The sequence below is a fragment of the Engystomops pustulosus genome, chromosome 9 (genome assembly GCF_040894005.1).
Source record: "Engystomops pustulosus chromosome 9, aEngPut4.maternal, whole genome shotgun sequence".
Classification (NCBI taxonomy): Eukaryota; Metazoa; Chordata; class Amphibia; order Anura; family Leptodactylidae; genus Engystomops; species Engystomops pustulosus.
Window position 1 is genome coordinate 24177578 of NC_092419.1, and position 24527 is coordinate 24202104.

The 24527-nt window shown below is 41.2% G+C and overlaps 1 protein-coding gene across 4 annotated transcripts in view; it reads right to left on the minus strand.

Annotated features, from left to right (window-relative positions):
- The window catches only part of DIAPH2 (diaphanous related formin 2), a 784751-nt gene that overhangs the window by 714104 nt on the left and 46120 nt on the right, over positions 1-24527 (minus strand). For 3 of the 4 annotated variants that reach the window (XM_072125631.1, XM_072125630.1, XM_072125633.1), the window contains exons 2-4: positions 22699-22731; positions 15005-15181; positions 4814-4918 (exon numbers count right to left, since the gene is read on the minus strand). In XM_072125631.1, coding sequence (XP_071981732.1) covers positions 4814-4918; positions 15005-15181; positions 22699-22731 — 315 coding nt within the window. The remainder of the gene's footprint in view (positions 1-4813; positions 4919-15004; positions 15182-22698; positions 22732-24527) is intronic. The other variant, XM_072125632.1, reaches the window with a different exon arrangement.

Genomic DNA, 24527 nt, shown 5'->3' on the forward strand with positions numbered 1-24527 from the left:
CCTTTTCAGAGAAGTGTCGGGCTTAGCGGAGAGACCAGGGACCACGTCATCAGGTCAGATCTCCATCTGTCCATATATGGTCACTGCATCTCCTAGGGTTCCCCAGAGCAGACATCGGGCAGGGAATCCTTTTCAGAGAAGTGTTGGGCTTAGCGCAGAGCAGGGACCACCTCATCAGCTTCAGATCTGTCCATATATGGTCACTGCATCTCCTAGGGTTCCCCAGAGCAGACATCGGGCAGGGAATCCTTTTCAGAGAAGTGTCGGCTTAGTGGAGAGAGCAGGGACCACGTCATCAGGTGCAGATCAGCATCTGTCCATATATGGTCTCCAGGGCTTCCCCAGACACAAGCTCTTTATATAATTAAATTACATAAAGTTTTGGCCAGGCTGAAATTCGAATCTGGGACCCTCTGCACCATAAACAGAAGCTTAACTAACTGAGCTATAAGCCCAGTGATACAGAGCTGAGGATTTCTGGTAACTAAGAAGTGTTATCAGCCATTTACACTGTGACACAGACTAATGCACTGATATATAGAGAGAGGGATCTTCTCAGAGATTATTATTGTAATTATTGAGACTATTATTATTATTATAAATTTTATCATTTTTATTATTATGGAGACGATTATTAATAATGGTAAAAATAATAATAATCATCTCAATAATAATAATAATAATAATCTCCATAATAATAATAGTCTCAATAATTAAAATAATCTGAGAAGATCCCTCCCTATATACCAAGGCAGTATATAGTCATAGTTCTTAGTTACCAAAATTCTCCACCTTGTTAATCACTGAGGTTATAGCTCAGTGGGTTGAGGCGCTGTGTTATTATTGTACATGGACACTGCAGATTCTGGGTTCAAATCCCAATGAGGATAATTTTTTTTTTTTTTTTATTGAGATGATTTTTATTATTTTAATATGGCTAAAATTTGGGGCGTGGCCAGGGAGTGATTGGGGGTGTGGCTTAGGGGGATCCCTCCCTTGTCCCGCTTTCCTTTTCGCAAATGTTGGGAGGTATGATTTTCATAGTCCTGCTAACTAACATACACACAGGTAGGTCTACACATCTCTACAGAAGCAATACCATGCATTGACTGCAGGGAACACAGAGCACAGCAGTGTGATATACGATTCCTCATCTCTCCAGGGACAATACCTAACACAGGCTGCAGAGAGCACAGAGCACAGCAGTGTGAGGTATGATTACACATCTTTCCAGGGACAATACATAACACTGGCTGCAGAGAGCACAGAGCACAGCAGTGTGATATATGATTCCTCATCTCTCCAGGGACAATACCTAACACAGGCTGCAGATAGCACAGAGCACAGCAGTGTGAGGTATAATTATACATCTCTCCAGGGACAATACCTTCCTTACACAGGTTGCAGAGATTACAGTAGTGTGAAGACACATTCCCAGTGCACGTGTAGAAACTATAATCCTGGAATGTAAATTCATATATCACAGTCCTGCTGCTATTAACAGCATACACAAAGGTCTGATTACACATCTCTTCAGGTACAGTACATAGCACTTGCTGCAGAGAGCACAGAGCGCAGCAGTGTGAGGTATGCTTACACATCTCTCCAGGGATAGTGCATAACATTGGCTGCAGTCTGTCACAGTTACTGACGGTTTCTTCTTGAAACTTGATCTTAAATGTTAACACTCTAGTGATGTTTACACAACAAACATAATTTTTAACCCCTTACTTTACAATTTTACTCAGTTTTATCGCTGCTTTAGCTCCTATCCCTCATGATTCCTCTATTGCTCTGAGATGCTGTGTGCTGACAATGTGCTTAGATTATAAGGGCACAGGGTTTATATACACTTTTATTTAGCTTCTGAACATTCAATAGTATCACATAGAAAGAGAGGAACGAGACAGATGAGAGATGATGAGATCCATGAAATGCATATAACACATCTCTGCCATCTCAGCCATAACATACACTGTCAGCTCTGCCGTGCTTCCTTCCCTGATAAAGAACTTATCTGCTTGTAGCTTTACTCTCCTCACGCTGATATTTGCTGGCAGAAAGTCTCTGTGTGTGTGAGCTTCTCCTGTAATGCAGGGGGCATCAGACAGGAGAACAATATGCCCTGCCTGACCCTAAAGTTAGAAGATACAGGGTCGGGTCCAGGGTGCACCAAAATTCTGTACACCAGAAATGATTATGTCTGTGAAATTCTGTATTTATGTTAATAACAGTGAATTAGAGAATGTGTTATTTTGTTATTCGGGGTAGATTTAGGAATCTTGTCTTCGTGGGAATCGCCATTAAGTTAGAAGGATACATAGAGAAGGTGAAATCACTGTGGTCCAGGAGGCCTATGCCCTGGTCTGAAGAAAGATCAAGCTATGATAATGCCTTCAGCCTGGCCACACATTAAAGGGCTCATCCACTTTCAGCAAATAATTAATAATGTTTGTATAATTAAAGGTTATACAATTTCCCAATATACTTTCTGTATCAATTCCTAGATCTCTGCTTGCTGTCCTTCTACAGAAGCTACACTGTTACTTCCAGTGGATAGAAATCTTCCCCTGGTCATGTGATGTCACACAGGTGCACAGCTCATTATATATCTGGTCATGTGATATCACACAGGTGCACTTCCCACTATATCCCCGGTCATGTGATGTCACACAGGTGCATGGCTTGTTATATCCCTGGTCATTTAATATCACACAGGTGCATGGCTTGTTATAATCGCTGGTCATGTGATGTCACACAGGTGCATGGCTTGTTATAATCTCTGGTCATGTGATGTCACACAGGTGCACAAGCACTTAGTATCTGAGAGTAATCAGAGCCGTGTGATACTAACAGCTCCTGAACCTGTGACATCACATGACCAGGGAGCGATTTCAATCCATTGGGAGCAGAGAAGCTTCTATAGAAGGACAGCAAGCAGAGATGTAGAAAACCAGGAGGAATAGGTACAAAAAGTATATTGGGAAATTGTAGAACAAGCGATATCAATTATTTGTTGAAAGTTGACAACCCCTTTAACCTGTTGTATAAGCGACCCCCGTGCGTCATACACAGGACATAGCAGAGCCCAGAGAGCGCTGGGAAAGAGACTCCAGCCAGGAGCAGTCACATCACTATTCACACTCTGCTTTATCTTCACGCTGCGAGGATTCTTCATTTCACAGAATGACTAATTGTTTGCCTGTAGGTGACAGAACGCAAGGAGATGGGAGACGGAAACCCTGGAATTGTGCAAAACCGGAGGAGTCGTCGCTTCCCGGCCTCCAGCGACAAACCGGCAGAGGAAGGGATCCATGTACATGAAGGATGGATTGTGAGGCTTTAGCTACACATTATATGCATCTGATCAGGGAATTTCACTATACAACAAAATGTCCTCATGTTTCTATAATATATTATGATATAAGGTTTATCACGTCTTTTCTCCATTTTCTGATGTTTGTTGGCTCCGCACACCTCCTCTGTAACCCATTGTTTGTAAACCATCTTTACTCTCTTCGTTTGGCCTTGGCATTGTTGTCTAACAATTAATTAAAATTCTATTCTAGCTACTATACAGCTAGTGGTAGGTTCTTATAGAGCCCTAGTAACTATCTGACCCCCTCCTTTTAGCTAAAAATTGATTCCCTCACATCCCCAAGATCAGAGTTATAGACTTGCCTGGTATCTAGGGATCTATAGATGGGGGCGTGGTCTAGTGTCATGTTACCAGGGTGACGTCATCACAGGTCCTTTAGCCTTTTAACATTAACAAACTGTACCCCATGCACATGTCTGGCCACATATGTAAGAAATCACAGCAGTCTGCATGGACTTCTACTCCTCTCCATGCAGGCTGCTGTGATTTCATGTGATATGATGTACTCTGATTTCATAAGATATATGCTTGGTGTACAGTAAAGTTAGAAGGATAAAGGACCTGCGTTGAGGGCACCCTGGTCACATGACATTACTGCTACATGCAGAGAAAGCATGGGGAGGACCTGCTTGATTCATCCAGAGAGTCACGCCCACCTCGATTTGCTGTAGACATCCTTGGATACCTGGTAAAATTATAAAGTTGAATATATGGGAATCTGAGGGGAACAATTTTTAGTTAGTTACTAGGGCTCTATGGGAACCTGTCACTAGCTGTGACAGGATCCCTTTAAATGAGTTTTCCCTGGTATCTACGTAAAGAGTTTGTCTTCATATAACAAAACCTTTTTTGTTACTGGCGGTGAATGGAATTATTAATGGTTTCCTTCACATGTGTGGAAACTGAACAGACAGATAGGATTTACCTGCACTGATACATTGTAACAAAATACCAGTTCAAGTGATATACAGTTCTGCCGCGGTTGATGCATTTATCTTGTAGTAAACTCCAAGCTGTGATGCCTGTGAAGGTTTGGAAACAATAATGTTCCCATCCAATGAATAAGCAGAAGTTTACATTGTACAGTAATCTATGGAGGATCCATCAGCAATCACCGCTTTACAGAAACTCCCACAGATTATTCACCTGCTGAGGATCTGCCAGTTATTGGGGTGACAGAAGAACCACAATCCAACAAGAGGAAAGCAGGAAGCAACAAAATAACTACAATATAAGAAACTGATACATTGTATGCGACGTGTAAACAATGGAGGAGCTGCATGTGGGGGAGGGGGGGGGGTAATGGACCACTAACTCGGAATTATATAGATAAATAGATATGGGGATTAGGGCCCCTTTAAGTAGATGGATGGAGTACGGAGCTGGATTATTCCTGAAATAACATCGTTCTCTACATCAGGAGACACAACTTACCGATTTGGCAGTGGCCGATATGTATTGGACGACCATCTCGTGCTTCCTGGCCAGATCTTTCTGCCGCAGCGGCGCCTTCTTCTCTTCATTGAGATTCATATCTTCCTAAAAAATGAAAAATCACATAGAAAGAAATTCTGAATTCAAGAGTCACATTAGAATATAGATAGATATGAGATAGATAGATAGATAGATAGATACATAGATAGATAGATAGATAGATAGATAGATAGATAGATAGATAGATAGATAGATAGATAGATAGATGGATAGATATGAGACAGATATGAGATAGATAGATAGAGATAGATAGATAGATAGATAGATAGATAGATAGATAGATAGATACATAGATAGATAGATAGATAGATAGATAGATAGATAGATAGATGATAGATAGATATGGGATCGATAGATAGATAGATAGATAGATAGATAGATAGATAGATAGATAGATAGGAGATAGATAGATAGATAGATAGATGATAGATAGATATGGGATCGATAGATAGATAGATAGATAGATAGATATGATGAGAAAATAGGCAGCACTCCAAAGATATCGTGCACGATATCTTTGGAGTGCTGCCTATTTTCTCATCATATCTTGACAAAGGATCCGTGGCCCGATCCCAGTGTGCCTGCACCCACCACTACCTGCTTACTTTTTGGTGTGCTGTTTTCATTTTCTCGAAGTAGATAGATAGATAGATAGATAGGAGATAGATAGATAGATAGATAGACAGATAGATAGATAGATAGATAGATATGGGATAGATAGGTATGGGAAAGATAGATAGATAGATAGATAGATAGATAGATATGGGATAGATAGATAGATATGAGATAGATAGATAGATAGATAGATAGATAGATAGATAGATAGGGCTTGAAAAAGGCTCTCTTGAGCCGAAACGTTGCTGTTATTACTCATTATGGAATAAAAAAAGAATCACGTTTCTTCACACATCTGGAGTGCTGCTCATTTTTTGGAATTTTACTACCAGAGGATCTGAGGCCCGATCCCAGGACACCTGCACCCGCTATAGTCAACTAGATAGTGCCGCTGGATCTTTCTACAAGTAGATAGATAGATAGAGAGATAGATAGATAGATAGATATGAGATAGATCAGGGGTCCCCAAACTACGGCCCGCGGGCCACATGCGGCCCGCGGACCGTTTCTATCCGGCCCCCATCCCATCCAGCGCCTGGGTGCCCCCAAATGATAGATCCGGATCCTGGCATTGACAATAGTGTCAATGATTAGGCCGCGGCGGTCGGGCAGGGGCCTCCGTCCGTCCGGACAGGAAGCTCCTGCCCGTCACTGTATAGTGCCCGATGCGGCCGGAAACGGCCGCTCGAGCACTATAACTGGAGCGATGTGGCCGGAAGATAACCCCGGCGCACATCGCTCCTTGAACTTGAATGCGCGGCCGCGTGATTACGTCATCACGCGGCCGCGTACCCCTTTCTGCCCGGCCACAGGAAGAATAAAGAAGACGCGGGAGCCAGAGGTAAGTACAGGTTTTTTTAATTTTTTTTTTTTAAACAGCAGTAGAAAGAGTATACAAAGTATATGAATTGTGGGGCCATTAGAGAAAATAATAATGGAGGGGCAGCATAGGGAATAATTAATTATGAAGGGCAGCATAGTGAATAATTAATTATAATTAATTATTTCCTATGCTGCACCTCATAATTAATTATTTCCTATGTTGCCCCTTATAATTAATTATTTCCTATGTTGCCTCTCATAAGGGGCAGCATAAAATATAATTATTTATGAGGGGCAGCATAAAATATAATTATTTATGAGGGGCAGCATAGGATATAATTATTTATGAGGGGCAGCATAGGATATAATTATTTATGAGGGGCAGCATAGGATATAATTATTTATGAGGGGCAGCATAGGAAATAATTATGAGGGGCAGCATAGGAAATAATTATGAGGGGCAGCATAGGAAATAATTATGAGGGGCAGCATAGGAAATAATTATGAGGGGCAGCATAGGAAATAATTATGAGGGGCAGCATAGGAAATAATTATGAGGGGCAGCATAGGAAATAATTAATTATGAGGGGCAGCATAGGAAATAATTAATTATGAGGGGCAGCATAGGAAATAATTAATTATGAGGGGCAGTATAGGAAATAAGTAATGGTGGGGGTATAGGAAATAATGTAATTATGAGGGGCAGTCTAGTAATTAATGGGGGAGGGAGCAGCATATTTAATAATTAATTGACCCAATTGATTCATTAATTGGGCCAATAAATAAAATAGTTCACAAAAGGGGTATTACGGATGCTGTCACATGTACAGCTAGCGCTGTGTTTTCAAGGAATTTCTTATATTTTTTTTTTATTTTAAACTTTAGTCCGGCCCTCCAACAGTCTGAGAGGGACAATGAACGGCCCCCTATGTAAAAAGTTTGGGGACCCCTGAGATAGATAGATAGATATGAGATAGATAGATAGATAGATAGATAGATAGATATGAGATAGATAGATAGATATGAGATAGATAGATAGATAGATAGATATTCTACATGCTTCCAGTAACAATGGGGCTCATTTACTAAGGGTCCGTGGACCGCACTATCGTCGGAATATCCGACAATTTCAAATGTGCGCCGCATTTAGAAGGGCTTTTTTGTCAATGCGATAGGATAGGGGGACGATCCAACGGATTCTGACAACGCGCAGGATTTAATATTCAAAATTGTGCCGCAAGCCAAGCACTTACATGCACCGGGAAGAAGATGGTGAACTCCGGCCGACCTGAACAAGGAATCGACACATGCAAGAAATTGGACACACAATCTTAGTGAATCGCGACAGCTCCGAATCCTCATCGGACAACGCACCTCGGGGATCGCGACAGGACGGGTAAGTAAATGTGCCCCACTGTGTCTGGTCTATGGATCTTGGTATATCTTGTGTATGTAATATAATATATTCTTACATCTGTAATAACACTGTATATATATATTAGTAACATTGTATATACTGTACATTAGTAGCGATACAGAAGCTTCCGCTTTCTTCCTGCTGGCCAGAACATGACAGCACACACAGATTTCTGAGCCTCCAGGATGAGATGTGCTGTTACAATATATCAGTGGAGGTTCCTCAGGGATGTGTAATGTCCGTGGTCTCCTCTTGTAGTCAGTGGCACGTGGTGTGAGCGGAGAATTCTACGGAGATTAATCTATTATCACCTCGGCTCTGCACTCGCAGGGGCTAATACCTGTCACCACCATAACAGGTTGTGGGAATTTCACGTAAGCTCATCCTTGCGCACCGCGACATAAGAAATCCACATGTCTCCTGATTGTCCCCACACGTGTGCACTGTCCCCCCAGCAGGCGCTTGCCTGACTACGGGAGGAAAATCACTCAAAAACTCTATTTATGCAGCATTTCAGTTTTTCCTGATAACCAAAATCTATACATGGTTCCCCAGGATCGAGGTGTTCAACCAGCTGTTGAAATAACACCATTAGCTTGTGCTAGGATGCCAAAGAGTTGGCCATCTTAAAGGGATGGCTTATCAGAATAGACCATCTATAGTTGATCATTGGAGCACCCAGGCACTGCACCCATCAGGTAGTATGTAAATCAGGGGCACAGGGCTGGAAGCAGTCGTCTCTGTGCCCTTGGATTAGTCACTGCGCCCATTAATACCTGCCTCCAGATCAGCTGCTGGGGTGGATAGGATATCACTTCTGATTCATGGCCAAACCGTTTTATACCTGGTCTGTTGATGGACACAAAGGAGCACATTTACTTGCCCGTCCCGTTGACGCCGCCTTTCTGGAATCTCTGACGAGGATTCGGAGCTGCCGCGATTCACTAAGATTGTGCGTCCAATTTCCTGCATGTGTCGCTTCCCCGCTGAGGTCCGCCGGAGTTCACCTTCTTCTTCCCGGTGCATGTGAGTGCTGATCTTGCAACACAATTTGGTTTTTAAATTCTGCGGTTTGTCAGAATCAGTCGAGTTGTCCGACGTCCATGCCCCCGGATTTGTGACACATGCAAGCCAGCGCCAATGCGCCACAATCCGATCGTGTGCGTCAAAAAACCGGGGCAACTCCGCAAAACGGGGAAAAAAAAACGCAAAACCCGACGTACCCTTAGTAAAAGAGTCTTCAAGAGGTTGGTGGATATTTTGCTAAATTGCGGTGTCTTTTTATTTTGATATCCCAGGGGTTGCCTGGGATTGAGAATTGCTGGATTATTATCAGTACTGGATTGGGGGATGCTCAGTGATTGAAGGGGATGCTTCATTCTGTACATGGAGGAAAACAATTGATAGTTGGAAGGCTGGGTCTGGCTCCCTGTCCCCCCACATGATGGCCTATCCTGAGGATAGACCATGTATACTAAAACTGGCCAACCCCTATAACAAAAAGTAGTACCTCAATAGATGAAGATAGAAGGAACATGTAAATAAGGGGAAAGGAGAGATGACCTAAGGTGGGGTTCTAGGTTGTTGGCCATTAAGATTTGTCACCAACTGGTGGGGGTCTAAAACCAAAACCTTTACTAATCAGCTCTAAGTAGATGGCTGTGGCACTGGAAAGGACCTAGAGAACTGACCCAAAACCCAGACATGGTGATATTTTAGGACTTGAGGTCTGCTAGGAGATCATGAACCAAAAATCTCCAAAATGATCACCAAAGGATTCCAGTTCAAGAGATTTGGGGTTCAATGTTATTCAGTCCATTGACCCCCTGGTCGTGGTACTACACTTCAGGTAGGTGGACAGGAAGGCCACATTCACTTCATTGGGCAATACAGTAATTCATATGAATGGCCACATTGCCCACCGTACCGCGTCAGAGCCGTGTAGCTGCGCTGGAGAAGATGGGACATGACCAGATTTTTGGCGCGGCAGACCACCGTCCTACAGAGAGGGGAGGAGTGCTCCCCCCTGCTCCCCGGCCGTGTGCCACAAACATGAACGGCCGAGTACAAGGGGTCTTATAGCTTTATAGTTACACAGTCCACGCTGACAGGTTGTACACGGTTTTCCTACACCGCGGCGCTCAGTGGCGACAGATCATGAGTAATAGGATTTTTTTCCTCGGCTCAGAGTAAACAAGTGGAATGGAAAAATGGCAATTATGTTATTATTTGTGAACGTCTGTTTAAGAGGGAGGAAAATGTTTTATAATTTGTTTTAATTGTATCTAATATCTTCCATCTATTTACACTTATCGCCCGCATTAGGACATAGATTTAGCTGCGCTTTTGTTCTTTGTTAATAGGAAATGACTCCATCCATTCAGGCTAAGTGTACGGCTGTAAAAAATACAAAGATCCTGCATTTAGGATCATAAAATCGCTTAGGAAATTACAGCCCCAAACTAATCACATAATGGCCTCCTCTAATGTACAATGTATTAAACCTGATTGTGCCCTCTCATAATACAGAAGCGTCCGCAGCCTTATTACTGTCCACTAGGGGTGACGTCTGACGGCGATTTACGACCGAGTGTAGGAGATCAACGTACAAGGAACCATCAACACATTATTACTACTCAGCTACCTCACCAAGAAGAGAATAGAGGGACAAGAGGTAAAGACATGGAGAAAGTGATAGAAGAAGGCAGGAAATAGATGGGGAGGAAGAATAAAAAGGAAACTAGTTATGTGTGATAGGTGGAAGCAGAGAACAGAAAAGTGGAGCAAAATAGAGGAGGAAGAAAAAAAAAAGATAGTACAGTAGAAACATGGAAGGAAAAGGTATAAGGAAGGGGAAGGAAAAGTAAGGGAATGGAAAGGGAAGGAAAAGGGGGAACACGAGTGGGGGGGGGAATGAAAGAAGAAATTAAAGGAAAGAAATGGAAGGGAATGAAAGGAAAAGAAAGGAAAGAATAGGAAAGGGAAGGAAAGAAAAAGGGAAGTGAAGGAAAGAGAAGTAAAGGAAAGAGAAGTAAAGGAAAGAGAAGTAAAGGAAAGAGAAGTAAAGGAAAGAGAAGTAAAGGAAAGAGAAGTAAAGGAAAGAGAAGGAAAGGAAAGAGAAGGAAAGGAAAGAGAAGGAAAGGAAAGAAAAGGAAAGGAAAGAGAAGTAAAGGAAAGAGAAGGAAAGGAAAGAGAAGGAAAGGAAAGAAAAGGAAAGGAAAGAAAAGGAAAGGAAAGAGAAGGAAAAGAAAGAGAAGGAAAGGAAAGAGAAGGAAAGGAAAGAAAAGGAAAGGAAGAGAAGGAAAGGAAAGAGAAGGAAAGGGAAGGGAAGGAAAGGGAAGGGAAGGAAAGAAAAGAAAGAAAAGAAAGAAAAGAAAGAAAGAAAGAAAGAAAGAAAAGAAAAGGAAAGGGAAGGAAAGAAAAAAGAAAAAGGGAAGGGAAGGAAAGGGAAGTAAAAGAAAGGAAAGGAAAGGGAAGGAAAGGGAAGGAAGGAAAAGTAAGTAGGCAAAAAACAAGATAGGCAGAGTAAATGATTGAGGAAGAAGCTTGAGAGAAGGAAGGAAAAGGAAGGGAAAAAGAAGATAATTTAAGAAAATAATTGAAAAAGCAGGATACACAGGAACAGAAGGAGAGAATGAAGAATTAAAGGAACGAAAAGTATAATGAACAAGAGAAATGGGAGTAAAAGGCAGAAAGTGAAGATTTAAAGAATTGAATAGAAGAAAGAACGAAATATAAGAAGACTAATGAAATAGCTAAGACTAGAGATGAAGAAAGAGAAAGAAATAACGAACTTCATTATAAGCAAATAATGGATTTCTAATAATTACTGGGAATTCTCCTGCATCACCCAGTGAATGGGAATCTGATGTAAATGATGGTGAATAGGAGGAATATCAATTACTTGCTTTTTAATAACTTTGTGATTTATCGTGGGACGTGCGGCAGTAATGGGATTTATGAGGATCGTTTAGCAGCCATTGCTATAACGACTTATTGTATTTTAAGGGACAATGTTATACAATGAGATGTGGAATAATAAACAGATTTCACCAATGGTTACAATGAGGCAGTAACAGGGAAAGAGAAGAGAAGCCGAAGTTACGCGAGGCATTACCACGACATCTTCCAGTACAATGATCCCTTTAATATCAATTTACATTTATTTGTCAAAACATATATTCAGCTCCACTGATAAAAATTTCATTTACTTTTTTTACAGATTGGCTGTAAACATTTTTATTTGTACTTTTCAGGCCAAATAATAACTTTTTGCATTCAAATTCTTAAGCTGGAAGAGAATTTGATAAACGGATTTAAAAATTAACGGACAAATTTATTATTATTATTATTATTTTAATTGCAATGAATATAGTGAAATCCTTGAAGGACATTTACCACCAGGATGAATGACTGTATGCAAATGAGCCTTAGGGGCTCCATAGGTGTTAATGGAGCCTGGAGCCCCTCAGGTTCATTTGCATACAGTCCTTCATCCTGGTGGTAGATGCCCTTTAAGTCTACACACAAGATACATTTACACAATAATCTAATGTGTCCAATTTTCTGACAATCTTTCAGCTTTACTGTGTAGACAGAGACTGAAGAGTCATCTCATAGTCATAGTCATCATAAAGATTGGGTGCTATTGCCGCACAACTGCGGAGGAGCCTGACTAAGACATCGGTGTCATAGTATAGAAGCAGCTCATAGTCTACAGCCACCAAATGGTGCATAATGCAGGGCTCATGTGTGTTATAACTTTTTGGAGGGTGTGTTACTCCATCGTCTATAGCCATTAACCACTTATCACAACATCTGCCATAAAGTGCATCCATCCTGCTGCGCTGCCTCCGATATGGGAAAACAATTGTTCTATAAAGAACGTAAAAAAAAACCTCTCCAGGACCTTTAAATCACAGATGGAGATTTGTGCAGAAAAGACGCCCATTCTATGTTCCCAGAGAGACCAATTTATAGGGACTACTCTTAGTAACAAGTAGTCGACTTCTTAGGGTCATCCCTCAATCCTCCGAAACCCTGACATTGTCCAGTCCGAGAAATCCTGAAGAACGACTCCAGGAAGATTCCGACCCATTCAAGGTCCATAATCAGCCCCCTAAACCAGGTTTTCGGAATTCTAAAGACTCCAGGAACCCCAAAAGTCCAAGATTTGTGGACTCAAGAGGGTATTATGTGATGATTCATCCCATCAAAGCAAATTTATTGTGACTGATTCTACAGAATTAGGCGATTTCACCCCATTTCTTATGGGTAACACATTCCCTTTAACAGACAATTGACTAGAGCAGGGGTCTCAAACTCAATTTACCTGGGGGCCGCTGGAGGTAGATTCTGGGTAAGGCTGGGCCGCATCAAGTTTTCCACACAAAATGCGCTTACAAAATATCATTATTCAGATTCAAATGTCATGGCGTCTCCCAGCGCAAGGAAAGCCCCGAGCGGGGAGACGTGTTTTCTCTATGAAAGCGTCCTGTGCACCGAGGGGTCCCAAGCTCCTACCGCACTGAGCCCAGTCAGGGACACTCCATCCCCCCCTCCCCCCCGGTACTTGCCTCCCCGTGTCCCTCCCATCGAAGAAGATGAAGTCGCCGCTCTGACCTGCACCATGTGCGTTCAGAGCGGCGACTTCATCTTCTTCAAGTACCGGAGGGAAGGGGATTAACCGGTTACGGGCCCTTTCCTGTTTTTTCATGTCCATTTTTCACTCCCCACCTTCAAAAATCTATAACTTTTTTATTTTTACACGTAAAGAACTGTGTGACGGCTTGTTTTCTGCGTAACAAATTGCACTTCATAGTGATGGTATTTAATATTCCATGCCATGTACTCGGAAGCGGGAAAAAAATTCCAAATGCAATGAAAATGCATTCGTGCCATTTTCTTGTGGGCTTGGATATTACGTCTTTCACTGAGCGCCCCAAATGACATGTCTACTTTATTCTTTGGGTCGGTAAGATTAAGGGGATACCAAATTTGTATAGGTTTATAATGTTTTCATACATTTACAAAAATTAAAACCTCCTGTACAAAAATTATTTTTTTTGATTTTGCCAACTTCTGGCGCTAATAACTTTTTTATACTTTGGTGTACGGAGCTGTGGGTGGTGTCATTTTTTGCGAAATTTAATAATATGTTCAATGATATCATTTTTAGGACTGTACGACCTTTTGATCACTTTTTATAGATTTTCTTATATTTTTCAAAATGGCAAAAAAGTGCCATTTTCGACTTTGGTCGCTATTTTCCGTAACGGGGTTAAACGCATTGTAAAAAACGTTATCATATTTTGATAGATCGGGCATTTTCGGACGTGTCGATACCTGATGTGTTTATGATTTTTACTGTTTATTTATATTTATGTCAGTTCTAGGGAAAGGGGGGTGATTTGAAATTTAATGTTTTTTTATTATAATTTTTTTTTTTTAACTTTTTTTTATTTTTATTTATACTATTTTTCAGACTCCCTAGGGTACTTTAACCCTAGGTTGTCTGATCGATCCTATCATATACTGCCATACTACAGTATGGCAGTATATGGGGATTTTCCTCCTCATTCATTACAATGTGCTATCAGCACATTGTAATGAAGGGGTTAAAACGAAATAGCCTCGGGTCTTCGGAAGACCCGAGGCTACCATGGAGACAGATCGCCGCCCCCCCGATGACGTCAAGGGGAGCGGCGATCCCAGGTAAGATGGCGGCGCCCGTGCGCCGCTATCTTTTTGAGGCTGCCGGCAGCATTGCCGGCAGCCATCGCTGTGAAAGCACCCGCGATCGGTGCTGGCACCGATCGCGGGTGTTACCGGTAAGCCTTTGCTGCAATATGCAGCAAAGACTTACCGGCTATAGAGAGGGCTCAGCCCGTGAGCCCTCTCCATGCAGCGCTTCCCGACCGCCGCCGTGAATACACGGCGGTGCTTTTCTAGGTGGGGGCCGCAAAATGTTGTCCCGCGGGCCGCAGTTGGCCCGCGGGCCGCGAGTTTGAGACCCCTGGACTAGAGGGTCCACCCATTGTGATACATCCCTTCACACATCAATGTCTATGAAGAGTTACTGATGGGATTATTGGCTCCAGAGACAATTAATAGATATTTGGAATGACCCAAATAAGATAAAGACTCCCAGGACAATTCAAATAAAACAATGAAACCCCCGGGATAAGATTATTCAAAACATAAGGAAATAAATAAAAGGAAAATAAAAATATATTAAGAACAATTCATTAAATTTATGTCAACATATGGAAACTCACCATCATTTTTTCAAAAAGATCCATGATCTCCTTCTCCGAAAGATTAAGAGATCGTTCATCAAAGAGCTGCTGCGGAGCCGGGAACTCTGCGATGGAGGCCGGAGCGTCTGTGGGATGCTGGATCAGCGGCTTCTCCTTTTTCACCCCCGATTTCCTGAAACTCGTGAGTCTGTCCCGCTAAAAGAATAATGGACAGAATAAACGACTGAAGATGTTACTATAAATAATTCTGCTGCAGGGAATGACCAGGCAAGAGGAGTTTTCATTGTGAAAAGGGTGGAATATTCATATATTGTGTAAGAGAAAAAAAATATATACATAAGCAAAATGGAAGATCATACTACAACTATAGAAGAACCTGCACCCAACCCCCTATTATAATGTTCTGTATGAAAATCAAGAATATAACTACTATAATACTGCCCCTATGTACAAGAACATAACTACTATAATACTGCCCCCTATGTACAAGAATATAACTACTATAATACTGCCCCCTATATACAAGAATATAACTACTATAATACTGCCCCTATGTACAGGAATATAACTACTATAATAATGCCCCCTATGTACAAGAATATAACTACTATAATACTGCCCCCCTATGTACAAGAATATAACTACTATAATACTGCCCCCCTATGTACAAGAATATAACTACTATAATACTGGCCCCTATGTACAAGAATATAACTACTATAATACTGCCCCCTATGTACAAGAATATAACTACTATAATACTGCCCCCTATGTACAAGAATATAACTACTATAATAATGCCCCCTATGTACAAGAATATAACTACTATAATACTGCCCCCCTATGTACAAGAATATAACTACTATAATACTGCCCCCCTATGTACAAGAATATAACTACTATAATACTGCCCCCTATGTACAGGAATATAACTACTATAATACTGCCCCCCTATGTACAAGAATATAACTACTATAATACTGCCCCCTATGTACAAGAATATAACTACTATAATACAGCCCCCTATATACAAGAATATAACTACTATAATACTGCCCCTATGTACAAGAATATAACTACTATAATACTGCCCCCTATGTACAAGAATATAACTGCTATAATACTGCCCCCTATGTACAAGAATATAACTGCTATAATACTGCCCCCTATGTACAGGAATATAACTACTATAATACTGCCCTCTATGTACAGGAATATAACTACTATAATACTGCTCCCTATGTACAGGAATATAACTACTATAATACTGCCCCCTATGTACAGGAATATAACTACTATAATACTGCCCCCTATGTACAAGAATATAACTACTATAATACTTTCCCCTATGTACAGGAATATAACTACTATAATACTGCCCGCTATGTACAAGAATATAACTACTATAATACTTTCCCCTATGTACAGGAATATAACTACTATAATACTGCCCCCTATGTACAAGAATATAACTACTATAACACTGCCTCCTATGTACAAGAATATAACTACTATAATACTGCCCCCTATGTACAAGAATAGAACTACTATAATACTGCCCCCTATAAACAAGAATATAACTACTATAATACTGCCCCCTATGTACAAGAATATAACTACTATAATACTGCCCCCTATGTACAAGAATATACCTACTATAATACTGCCCCCTATGTACAAAAATATAACTATAATACTGCCCCCTATGTACAGGAATATAACTACTATAATACTGCCCCCTATGTACAGGAATATAACTACTATAATACTGCCCCTATGTACAAGAATATAACTACTATAATACTGCCTCCTATGTACAAGAATAGAACTACTATAATACTGCCCCCAAGAACAAGAATATAACTACTATAATACTGCCTCCTATGTACAAAAATATAACTACTATAATACTGCCCCCTATGTACAGGAATATAACTACTATAATACTTCCCCCTATGTACAGGAATATAACTACTATAATACTGCCCCTATGTACAAGAATATAACTACTATAATACTGCCCCCTATGTACAAGAATATAACTACTATAATACTGCCCCCTATGTACAAGAATATACCTACTATAATACTGCCCCCTATGTACAAAAATATAACTATAATACTGCCCCCTATGTACAGGAATATAACTACTATAATACTGCCCCCTATGTACAGGAATATAACTACTATAATACTGCCCCTATGTACAAGAATAGAACTACTATAATACTGCCCCCAAGAACAAGAATATAACTACTATAATACTGCCTCCTATGTACAAAAATATAACTATAATACTGCCCCCTATGTACAGGAATATAACTACTATAATACTGCCCCCTATGTACAGGAATATAACTACTATAATACTGCCCCTATGTACAAGAATATAACTACTATAATACTGCCCCCTATGCACAAGAATATAACTACTATAATACTGCCCCCTATGTACAAGAATATACCTACTATAATACTGCCCCCTAAGTACAAGGATATAACTACTGCAATACTGCCCCTATGTAAAAGAATAGAACTACTATAATACTGCCCCCTATGTACAAGAATAGAACTACTATAATACTGCCCCCTATGTACAAGAATATAACTACTATAATACTGCCCCCTATGTACAAGAATATAACTAATATAATACTGCCCCCTATGTACAAGAATATAACTACTATAATACTGCCCCCTAATATACCTACTATAATACTGCCCCCTATGTACAGGAATATAACTACTATAATACTGCCCCCTATGTACAAGAATATAACTACTATAATACTGCCTCCTATGTACACGAATATAACTACTATATTACTGCCCCCTATGTACAAGAATATAACTACTGTAATACTGCCCCTATGTACAAGAATATAACTACTATAATACTGCCCCCTATGTACAGGAATAAAACTGCTATAATACTGCCCCCTATGTACAAGAATATAACTACTATAATACTGCCCCCTATGTATGAGAATATAACTACTATAATACTGCCCCATATGTACAAGAATATAACTACTATAATACTGCCCCCATGTACAGGAATAAAACTACTATAGTACTGCCCCCTATGTACAAGAATATAACTACTATAATACTACCCCCTATGTATAAGAATATAACTACTAAAATACTGCTCCCTATGTACAGGAATATAACTACTATAATACTGCCGCCTATGTACAAGAATATAACTACTATAATACTGCCTCCTATGTACAAGAATATAACTACTATAATACTGCCCCCTATGTACAAGAATATAACTACTATAATACTGCCCCCTATGTACACGAATATAACTACTATAATACTACCCCCTATGTATAAGAATATAACTACTAAAATACTGCTCCCTATGTACAGGAATATAACTACTATAATACTGCCGCCTATGTACAAGAATATAACTACTATAATACTGCCCCCTATGTACAGGAATATAACTACTATAATACTGCCCCCTATGTACAGGAATATAACTACTATAATACTGCCCCCTATGTACAAGAATATAACTACTATAATACTGCCCCTATGTACAGGAATATAACTACTATAATACTGTCCCTATGTACAGGAATATAACTACTATAATACTGTCCCTATGTACAGGAATATAACTACTATAATACTGCCTCCTATGAATATATATATTATAATAAGATATGATATAAGGGATAATTCAGCTATATAGAAGTAATGGGGACAGAACAGTGTCATTAGTGTGTGGAGGAGCGGCACATTGTGATATCTTATGATGAGACAATTAACATGTCACTGTCCGCATCCACCATTGTGTTGCAGCAGTGATGCCTTGGGCTGACACTTCTGTCCTTGATCTCTTGACTTTTACTTGGCTAAACGTTTATTCTATTTGCTCTGTCGCTCACTTTTGGCTTTTGGAGTTTTGGATAAATCAAGGTTGGAAATTTGCTGATCTTTTACTGCAACGTGATGATATTTTTTTACTTAGGGAAAAAAAACATCAAACAACCTAATTGTAACAAATATATCATCCCTTTAATAAGGCTCATTACAGGAGGCTGGATGCAGAAATCCAATTTTTAGCCAACTTGGATATTATAATGATTTTAGAAGTCAGCCTACAGGCAATATTTGGAAACATTAGAATAGTGAGTGCAGCTCTAGAGTATAATACAGGATGTAACTCAGGATCAGTAGAGGATAAGTAATGTCATGTATGTACACAGTGACTGCACCAGCAGAATAGTGAGTGCAGCTCTGGGGTATAATACAGGGTGTAACTCAGGATCAGTACAGGATAAGTAATGTCATGTATGTACGCAGTGACTGCACCAGCAGCAGAATAGTGAGTGCAGCTCTGGAGTATAATACAGGATGTAACTCAGGATCAGTACAGGATAAGTAATGTCATGTATGTACACAGTGACTGCACCAGCAGAATAGTGAGTGCAGCTCTGGAGTATAATACAGGATGTAACTCAGGATCAGTACAGGATAAGTAATGTCATGTATGTACACAGTGACTGCACCAGCAGAATAGTGAGTGCAGCTCTGGAGTATAATACAGGATGTAACTCAGGATCAGTACAGGATAAGTAATGTCATGTATGTACACAGTGACTGCACCAGCAGAATAGTGAGTGCAGCTCTGGGGTATAATACAGGGTGTAACTCAGGATCAGTACAGGATAAGTAATGTCATGTATGTACGCAGTGACTGCACCAGCAGTAGAATAGTGAGTGCAGCTCTGGAGTATAATACAGGATGTAACTCAGGATCAGTACAGGATAAGTAAAGTCATGTATGCACACAGTGACTGCACCAGCAGAATAGTGAGTGCAGCTCTGGAGTATAATACAGGATGTAACTCAGGATCAGTACAGGATAAGTAATGTCATGTATGTACACAGTGACTGCACCAGCAGAATAGTGAGTGCAGCTCTGGGGTATAATACAGGGTGTAACTCAGGATCAGTACAGGATAAGTAATGTCATGTATGTACGCAGTGACTGCACCAGCAGCAGAATAGTGAGTGCAGCTCTGGGGTATAATACAGGATGTAACTCAGGATCAGTACAGGATAAGTAATGTCATGTATGTACACAGTGACTGCACCAGCAGCAGAATAGTTAGTCCAGCTCTGGGGTATAATACAGGATGTAACTCAGGATCAGTACAGGATAAGTAATGTCATGTATGTACACAGTGACTGCACCAGCAGCAGAATAGTGAGTGCAGCTCTGGAGTATAATATAAGATATAACTCAGGATCAGTACAGGATAAGTAATGTCATGTATGTACACAGTGACTGCACCAGCAGCAGAATAGTGAGTGCAGCTCTGGAGTATAATACAGGATATAACTCAGGATCAGTACAGGATAAGTAATGTCATGTATGTACACAGTGACTGCACCAGCAGCAGAATAGTGAGTGCAGCTCTGGGGTATAATACAGGATGTAACTCAGGATCAGTACAGGATAAGTAATGTCATGTATGTACACAGTGACTGCACCAGCAGCAGAATAGTGAGTGCGGCTCTGAGGTACAGAAGTTGTATGTGTTTCTTATACAGAGGGTAACATATTTCTTAAAGTGACAGTCCTGTTATTACCAGTGAGTAGTTTGTTCTAGAGATTTCTATGACTCCCAGCTGAAACTTTTGACAAGTGTGAAGTTTTTACTGTTTATATAAATTCTTCTCATTATCGGAATCTTTATTCTCTAATTTCCCTCCATGCAGTAGATGAGGTGCGGAGCCTTTCATGTGTGTCAGATACATTTATAGGACTCGCAGCCCTGAGATGTCTCTCTGCTAGAGATAATTATTGTGACAGGGCGATGGGTGACCCAGGTAACGGGCACATATGGGCACAGAGCCGCCTGTTAGTACAAATTATCATTAACCCTTTAACAACTGAGGGGCTCATACACATTCTTAAGTAATTCCCTCTTAATGTGAAATATTAGATAAATATTTGTTTTCTATAGGGGTCTATTCACATTATGATTTGTACAGTGCTATGGAATATGATGGCGCTATATAAATAAAGGTTATTACAATAACTATTTTACACTTTTAGAATTTATTTTGTCTGTTTTGGAGGAAATTACTCAAATGTTCACAAAAGTTACTTGGTTTCACTTTCTGATTATAATTTAATGACGTTCTCTGATTCTGGAACGTTCTTTATAGCAGCAGCTGTCAATCATAGTTCACACCTTAAAGGGCATCTACCAGCAGGATGAAGGACTGTATGCAAATGAGCAAGAGGGGCTCAAGGCTACATTAACAAATATGGAGGCTGGAGCCCTTCAGGCTCATTTGCATACAGTCCTTCATCCTGGTGGTAGATGCCCTTTAAGTTTAATTGCATGGACAGAACTGCTACAATTTGGGGCTCAGAGTTGACATCTCTATTGATAAGGACAGGTCATCAAATTGATGGAGGTCCGAAACCCCCACAGATCATCCAATCTAGTCACTGAGAATAGAGAAGGAACAGACAGCGCCATTCTCTGTGTAGTGGCTGAATCAAGTAACTGCAGATTAGATTCCGTGATCAGGACAGTTGATCTGCAGTACCCTGGTCAGACCACAACACAGAGAACAGCGCTGTCTCCATTATTTATCATTATCTAGACAGCTGATCATGGGACCCCATACAGCTAATAATGAGGACCTATGGACATGAGACCAATATTGTAGCCCAGTAAACCCCTAAACCCTCTTAAACTTCTCATCTGGATCTTTATAGAAAGAATCACATTTTTTATGTAAAGAGGGAAGAGAACAAAATCTGATTGAATCATCACAAATGGACAGAACAGAGAAGTATGAAGCCGCATTAGTGACATCAGGGAAAGTACAGAAGAAAACTCGATTAGTTGTATCCACAAAAATCACCGCATGCAAGACACAGAGGAAGTTACTAGCCGGAGGATTCCTCAAAAGCAAAATTATTATTATTATTATCCCAAAAGCGCAAAGTATTAAAGGGGATGTCAAGCCATTCTACTTTATCTCTTATATACAGAACAGGGGAGAAGTGAGAAATCTCTGGGGGGGCGGGGAGGTCCGACCACAATGAACCTTGAAAAAGAGGACCCTCACGTCCTGAAGTGAATGGATTGCCGATATGAGTGAGTGACCCCCATTCACATCTTTGGGCTGCCCGAACCTCGTCATCTCTCGTGCCCTAGAAGTGAATGGATTGCCGATACTCATGTGTAACCCCATTCACGTCTTTGGGCTGCCCGAACCTCGTCATGTCCAGTGCCCTAGAAGTGAATGGATTGCCGATACTCATGTGTGACCCCATTCACGTCTTTGGGCTGCCCGAACCTCGTCATGTCCAGTGCCCTAGAAGTGAATGGATTGCCGATACTCATGTGTGACCCCATTCACGTCTTTGGGCTGCCCAAACCTCGTCATGTCCAGTGCCATAGACGTAAATGGAGCTCCATTCAAAGAGGAACTTTCAGTCCCTCTGTCTACCCATTTTCGGTGGTTCTGTTGATAAGAGACGTTAGTATGGTGGGACAACCCCTTAAAGAGACAAATGGACAGCATTGATTATGAGCACGAGGGTCATCATCATCTCCCTGTGGCCCTCAAGGGAATCATGCACATGCATCATTATCATTGGTGGTGAAGGGTTTAGTAATGGAACATGCAATGTCCGCCTCCGCCCACCGCCACCTTACCATATCGTCTGCCAACGTTTTTATTTGAATGTTCTATAATAACCAACAAAGAAAAGGAAAAGAAAATTTAATCAAAATAAAAAATCAAGACAAAAAATTGATCAATTGAAATACAAAATGTTATAAACCAGGGTTGGTACCAAGGGGTGGTCTGTCAAGGAGTCGAAAAATTAGGGCCATCTCCTACCAGGTGGTTCTACCCTTGGAAGTTTAGAAATTGGGCGGATCAGAAGATCCTTAGAAGAGTCTATAAAGTTTTGATTTATGGGAATTGGACAATCAACAAGCAGAGATGCCTTAGCATAGTCAATGCATTATATATAATCTATCATTATGTAGATTTTATATAATATTGGAGGTTGGACTATTAGGACCACCTTTTTAATTAATATTTTTAGTTCCATTCCGTTTTTAAACCATATAAAAGTATCCCTGCCAACAAAGAGGATCGAGTCAAGGAGTCATCCGTTATAATCTTGTGTCTTCACATCTTTTCTTGATATTAGCCGACCCCGTGCTGCAAAGAAATCTCAATCAGCTCATGTCTGAATGAGGGAAGGGGAGTATTGAGCAGGAGGGAGGGGAGTATGTAGCAGGAGAGAGAAAGGAGGGAGAGTATGGAGCAAAAGAGAGGAGGGAGGGGAAGTTTGGAGCAGGAGAGAGGATGGAGGGGGGCTATGGAGCAAGAGAGAGAAGGGTGGGAGAGTATGGAGCAGGAGAGAGAAGGGAGGGAGAGTATGAAGCAGGAGAGAGGAAGGAGGGAGAGTATGGAGCAGGAGAGAGGAGGGAGGGGGAGTATGGAACAGGAGAGAGGAGGGAGGGGGAGTAGTATGGAACAGGAGAGAGGAGGGAGGGGGAGTATGGAGCAGGAGAGAGGATGGAGGGGGGCTATGGAGCAAGAGAGAGAAGGGTGGGAGAGTATGGAGCAGGAGAGAGAAGGGAGGGAGAGTATGAAGCAGGAGAGAGGAGGGAGGGAGGAGGAGTATGGAACAGGAGAGAGGAAGTAGGGAGAGTATGGAGCAGGAGAGAGGAGGGAGGGGGAGTAGTATGGAACAGGAGAGAGGAGGGAGGGGGAGTATGGAGCAGGAGAGAAAAGGGAGGGAGAGTATGGATCAGGAGAGAAGAAGGAGGGAGAGCATGGAACAGGAGAGAGGAAGGAGGGAGAGTATGGAGCAGGAGAGAGGAAGGAGGGAGAGTATGGAGCAGGAGAGAGGAAGGAGGGAGAGTATGGAGCAGGAGAGAGGAGGGAGGGGGAGTATGGAACAGGAGAGAGGAGGGAGGGGGAGTATGGAACAGGAGAGAGGGAGGGAGGGGGAGTATGGAACAGGAGAGAGGAGGGAGGGGGAGTATGGATCAGGAGAAAGGAAGGAGGGGGAGTATGGAGCAGGAGGGATGAGGAAAGGGAAGTATGGAGCAGGAGAGAAGAGGGAGGAGGAGTATGGACCAGAAGAGTGGAGGGAGGGCAGGAGTATGGAGCAGGAGAGAGGAGGGAGGGGGGGTATGGAGCAGGAGAGAGGAGGAAAGGGAAGTATGGAGCAGGAGGGAGAGGAAGAGCTGTGATGATACAGGATGATAGCAGATATCTCCGTGACTTATTCCTCTTTGCTGCAGGGAATGGAACTAGGAATGTTAACTATAAAAGAAGATTAGTAAATACTATTTAATGGGAACCTGTTATCAGGTCAAATGTTAAATCCTGATGACAGTTTTCCTTTCTAGTGATGGGCTTTAATTTGGTTGTACCTAGGGATGATGTCATTTTATTGACTGGTGGATTCCCAGGGTCACATATTATGGTTTACCTTAAAGGAAACCTACCACTTGAAGTG